Genomic DNA, 5,139 nt, shown 5'->3' on the forward strand with positions numbered 1-5,139 from the left:
ACAACTCACAGGGTCTGCCTGGCTACAATATTTCTTGCCTGGAAAGGACACCCTTCTCCTCAGGGAGAGAGAGAAAGAGTCCCTTTCCTGTCCCAGGCAATGACCTGAGGTGGGAGTGAATGTAATGACATGGCCATGGCCAGACCCTCATGTTCTTCCATCCCACATCAGGTCATCGGCAAGGGCAGGACAAGGTACAGGTGTCTTCCCAGCATGGATCACAGGGAACATGGATCACCAGCGCTCTTTCCAATGTGGGTTCTCCCATGGGGGTTGAAATTGGAGTGGTGCATGAAGCTGTTCCTGCAATCGAGGCATTTGCAGGGCTTCATTTACTGGTGGCTCCGTTGGTGTTTTGTCAAGTGCGAGCTGCTGGTGAAGCTCTTCCCACACTGGGGACACTCGTAGGGCCTCTCCCCAGTGTGGATGCGCTGGTGGGTGATGAGGGTGGAGTTGAGCTTGAAGCCCTTTCCGCAGTCAGGGCAGTAAAAGGGCCTCTCATCCGCGTGAATCCGCTCATGCAGGCGGAGATTTGAGCTGGTCTGAAACCTCTTCCCACACGTGGGGCACTCGTAGGGTCTCTCCCCAGTGTGGATGCGCTGGTGCCTGATGAGTTGGGAGTTGATCTTGAAGCCCTTTCCGCAGTCAGGGCAGTAAAAGGGCCTCTCATCCGCATGAATCCGCTCATGCAGGCGGAGATTTGAGCTGGTGTGAAACCTCTTCCCACACGTGGGGCACTCGTAGGGTCTCTCCCCAGTGTGGATGCGCTGGTGCCTGATGAGGTAGGAGTTGCACTGGAAGCCCTTTCCGCAGTCAGGGCAGTAAAAGGGCCTCTCATCCGCGTGAATCCGCTCATGCAGGCGGAGATTTGAGCTGGTCTGAAACCTCTTCCCACACGTGGGGCACTCGTAGGGTCTCTCCCCAGTGTGGATGCGCTGGTGCCTGATGAGGTAGGAGTTGCACTGGAAGCCCTTTCCGCAATCAGGGCAGTAAAAGGGCCTCTCATCCGCATGAATCCGCTCATGCAGGTGGAGATTTGAGCTGGACTGAAACCTCTTCCCACACGTGGGGCACTCGTAGGGTCTCTCCCCAGTGTGGATGCGCTGGTGCCTGATGAGGTAGGAGTTGCACTGGAAGCCCTTTCCGCAATCAGGGCAGTAAAAGGGCCTCTCATCCGCATGAATCCGCTCATGCAGGTGGAGATTTGAGCTGGACTGAAACCTCTTCCCACACGTGGGGCACTCGTAGGGTCTCTCCCCAGTGTGGATGCGCTGGTGGGTCAAAAGGGTGGAGCTGCAGCTGAAGCCCTTCCCACACTCCCCACATTCGTAGGGCCATTCCCCAGTGTGGATCATCTGGTGGCTGATCAGGGTGCTGCTCTGCCTGAGGCTCTGCCCACACTCCAAGGACTTTTGGGGCTTTTTCCCATCATGAAGCTGCTCAGGGACCACCAGCTCTGAGCTCTGGCTGAAGCTCTGTCCACCTTCCTGGCTCAGGGTGGGTCTTTCCTCCTCAGAGCACCCTGGGCTGGGTTTGGAGCCCCTTCTCCTGTGGGATCTCTGGAACTTGTCCTCCCTGTTGGAATTCTGCACCGTGGAGCCACTCAAAATGGGCTCTTCCACGAGATTCTGCCACAGGGATTTGCCCTCCCTGGTCTCCATCCTCATCTTCTTCCCTGGGGGAGGAAGGACAAGGAGAGGATGGGATTTGCCTCCGTGCCAGAGAGAAGGGGAAGGAGATCCCCCCAGTGCATCCCCGGCAGGACGGGGTTGGCAGCAGGGTTGTCCTACAGCCGGGGGCTGTGCTGGGCTGGGAGATGGAGCAGGAGAGAGGGGGAAAGGGGCACTGACTTCCTCCTCACCTGCCTGGGGCTCCTGGGGCACCTTCTTCTTCCTCACAGCCTCCTCCTCCATCTGGCCAAGTTCACGGGATGGAAAATCCTGTTTTGAGAAGAAAACAAGGGATAAGTACATTGAATTTTGTACTTGTTGGAAGGCAAACCTAGGGAGGGTCTTAACCAGGATTACAATTTAATAAGAAAATGAAGATCAAGGCAATGATGCAGAAACACTGCCTTAGACTGACAGAGTCAGGATATAACCTGACACCCTGTTGCTCTTCAGGGTGGTGGCAGCAGTCCCATTAAATGGTGGCTGCAGTCCTGTTGCAGTGATGAACGTGATTCTGTCCAAGCAGTGATCCTGTAGAAGGGTCTGGTCTTCCTCTGGAGGTCCAGGGGTGGTTCTGGAGCTCTTGTCCTCTGGGAATCCAGTAGGCAAGCTGCTCCTGGTGTTGCAAGGCTCACCTTATATGCAGGTAGGAATGCTTGGATCCTCCCCCTGGGCGGAGCATCCCACAATGGGAGGATGGAATTTTATCAGTCCTGCAGTGACACTCAATGGCCCATTCACAGATGATATCTCCCCTGGAGGGCGTTATCAGGGCTGAGTTATGGAAGAGATAAAGAACACTGCCCCACCTGTTTATAGCAGTTGATGAAGATGGGCATTGAAAACATGCATTGGGTTCCATCTTACACTGCAGCCTGAAACAGTGGGGTAATCCCTGCTCAGGGGGTGAACACCAGCCCCCTTACCCAAACTGGCTCAGGTGTAAAACCCCCACCCCGGGAAGGCCACACACACAGGGGACAATGTCACACTTGCCCTGCCCCAGGGGAGGTCTCTGTCCCTGTCACTCCTTTGCTCTCCCCCCCTTTTCTCTTTCTTTCCAACTCTACCTCACATTTACTGTTTAATAAAATCCACCTTGGATTTGGTCTTGTTAGCACCTTAATTGAGGTGGAGGCATTACTCCGGAAATTTTCTTAACCGAATTGCAACATTATTTTGGCACAGTGAGTTCAGGGCACTGTTGTCTGACTCCAAGTGCCTTTGACAACAGCCTGGTTCCCTCTGAAGAGGTTGTGGTTCTCTCTGGAGGAACTCTTGGAAACTTGGAAACAGTCCCTCCTTCCTCCTGTGGAACTTATGGGAGAAATTATGAGGAAAATGGCTGTTGTGGGTAGCCAGGAAAAAGAAAATATTTTGTTGTCCTTCTTTGAAAAGTTTGTTAAAATCACAGGGGGAGAGGGAGCAAATGGTATCAGAGTGACTGATAAAGTTCATTTACTCCAAGGTGAGGAACACAAGGCTGCTAAAAGTCCCACAAGAAGCCCAGCTCAAGTAGCTAAATTCCCAAATAACTCCAACCACGGGTCTCCGGGAGGATTTTTTTGGAGCGTGTTCGGAGCCGGCAGATCCCGGACTCGAGCCCCGGATATCTCCGGGCTCCCTAAGAGGAGCTTTTTCGAGGGCAGAGGAGCCGCGATCGCCCCTCGGGAGGGTCCCGGGGGTCCACGTGGGGATGGCCCGGTACTGACGGGGCGGGACATTGGTTTTGGGGATCCCCGTGAGAGCCGGGGCTGTGGAACGGGAGACCCCCGGGGCGGGGAGAGGGGAAGGGGCGATACCGGAGCTGGGGCACCCCCGGCAGCCCGGAGATGAGGCGGGGACGGGACCCCCTGACCCTGACAGGGGCGCGTCCTGGGGTGACTTCATGATGCTCGTGCCCCATCGGTCCGTTTAGCCCAGAAATGAGTTCTGCACCTTTAAGGCTGGTTCTGAGAGCCAAGGGGAGGAGGAAGAAGCTGCAGTTTGTTTTCAGACACTGCATTCACTCCTCCACATTCCGGCTCCTGGATGGACAGAGGGCAGGACAGAGCTCTCCTTTGCTTTTAGTTAGTTTTGAGCTCGCTGAGGAAGAGAAGCTCCCTGGACTGTGGTTTTTCTTTTTCTTTGGAGCTGTTTAAACCTGCTCTGCACTCAACACCCAGAACACCACTGGCAGCTCCCACCTGTGGCCACCTGGCCGGGCCTGGGCAGTGGCATTTCCAGCACTGGAGGGACTGATAAGAGACAGATAAGAGACTGATAAGAGACTAATAAGAGACTGATAAGAGATTGATAAGAGACTGAGTGATCCGAGCTTCAGCCCTCGGAGGGACTTGTGGAGTTTGTCATCTCTTTTGGAGCAGCAGGAAGTTTTATTGCTTAATATTGTTCAATTTTTGTGCTGGTGAATGCTTTGCCTGGTAAATAAAGTTTTTTTCCACTTTTCTCCAAGGAAATATTTTCCCGAACTGGCTGAGGGTGGGGCTTCTGAATCTGCATTCTAGAGGAAACTCCTTTTGGAGGTTTTCAACCAAAGTTGCCCTAAACCAGGACAGGGTGGTGGAAAGAAGGGGGAAGCCCAAGTGGCTGGATTGAAGGGAGGCTTCAGAGGGGGACCCTGGGACTCCAAAACCTCCCAGAATCCCTAAGCAGGACCCTGGGGAGGGTGGATCCCCAGGACCCATGGGATCCCCAACAGCCCTGAGATGGGGGACCACCAGAAGCCCAGAGGGATGAGACTGGAAATGGGAAACTCCTGGTGGATTTTTTTATTCACTCTTGATTTTTGGACATCAGGTGACTTCTAGAGATGGACTTGGGCAAGAGGAATCCCCAACCCAAGGCATTCACACCTTGTTTTTCCCCAATCCAGGATTTTCCCCAAACCTTCCAACAGTGACATCCTCCCTGTCCCGCTCTGGGTGAGCTCAGTCCCAAACCTGACCCTGATCCTGGTCTCAATCTCACTCCACATTTAGAAACACTCACTGTTCTGTATTTAATCTCATCCCAGTCCCAGACTCGTCTAGCCCCAGACCCAATACCAACCCCAGCCCTAAAGCCAATCCCATGTCTAGCCTTAACCCCAATCCCTGCTCTAATCCAAATCTCAGCCCCAACTCCAAGCCCAGCCCCAATTCCAGCCCCTTCCTAAATCCTCAGCCCCAACCCAAATTCCAGGCTCAGCCCTTCTGGGGCTTTGGGGGTGTCTCTGTCCCTGTGACCCTGATGATGTTTGGGTGCGGTCCCAGCAGGGCTGAGAGGGACAGAGACCCCCCCGGCCTCCCCAGGGGTGAGAAGGTGGCAGAGCCCCCCCAGCCCCGAGCAGCCTCAGCGGTGAGAGGGACACAGAGCCCCTGGTGCCCAGCCCTGCACAGGCATTGCCTGAGGCCAGAGGGATGGAGACCCCCCGAGCATCCCCCAGGGCCAGGGGACAGAGAGCCCCGAGCATCCCCTGGGCTGAGAG

General features: G+C 54.8%; 1 protein-coding gene across 1 annotated transcript; it reads right to left on the reverse strand.

Moving 5' to 3' along the window:
- Positions 1 to 332: 332 nt before the first annotated feature.
- LOC118700905 (zinc finger protein 229-like) lies at positions 333 to 3,576 on the reverse strand. The gene is made up of 2 exons (XM_036405481.1): positions 3,529 to 3,576; positions 333 to 1,475 (listed from the first exon to the last, which is right to left on the reverse strand). The coding sequence occupies exons 1-2, from the start codon at positions 3,574 to 3,576 to the stop codon at positions 333 to 335; spliced, it is 1,191 nt and encodes a 396-aa protein (XP_036261374.1).
- Positions 3,577 to 5,139: the final 1,563 nt, after the last annotated feature.

Source organism: Molothrus ater, unplaced genomic scaffold (genome assembly GCF_012460135.2).
Source record: "Molothrus ater isolate BHLD 08-10-18 breed brown headed cowbird unplaced genomic scaffold, BPBGC_Mater_1.1 matUn_MA98, whole genome shotgun sequence".
Taxonomy (NCBI): Eukaryota; Metazoa; Chordata; class Aves; order Passeriformes; family Icteridae; genus Molothrus; species Molothrus ater.

Coding starts and splice junctions, on each gene's coding strand:
- LOC118700905 (XM_036405481.1), bottom strand. CDS start 3,576: ATGGGGCACGAGCATCATGAAGTCACCCCAGGACGCGCCCCTGTCAGG. Junction 1,476..3,528: donor CAGGACGCGCCCCTGTCAGG/GTCAGGGGGTCC, acceptor GAAGGTGGACAG/AGCTTCAGCCAGAGCTCAGA.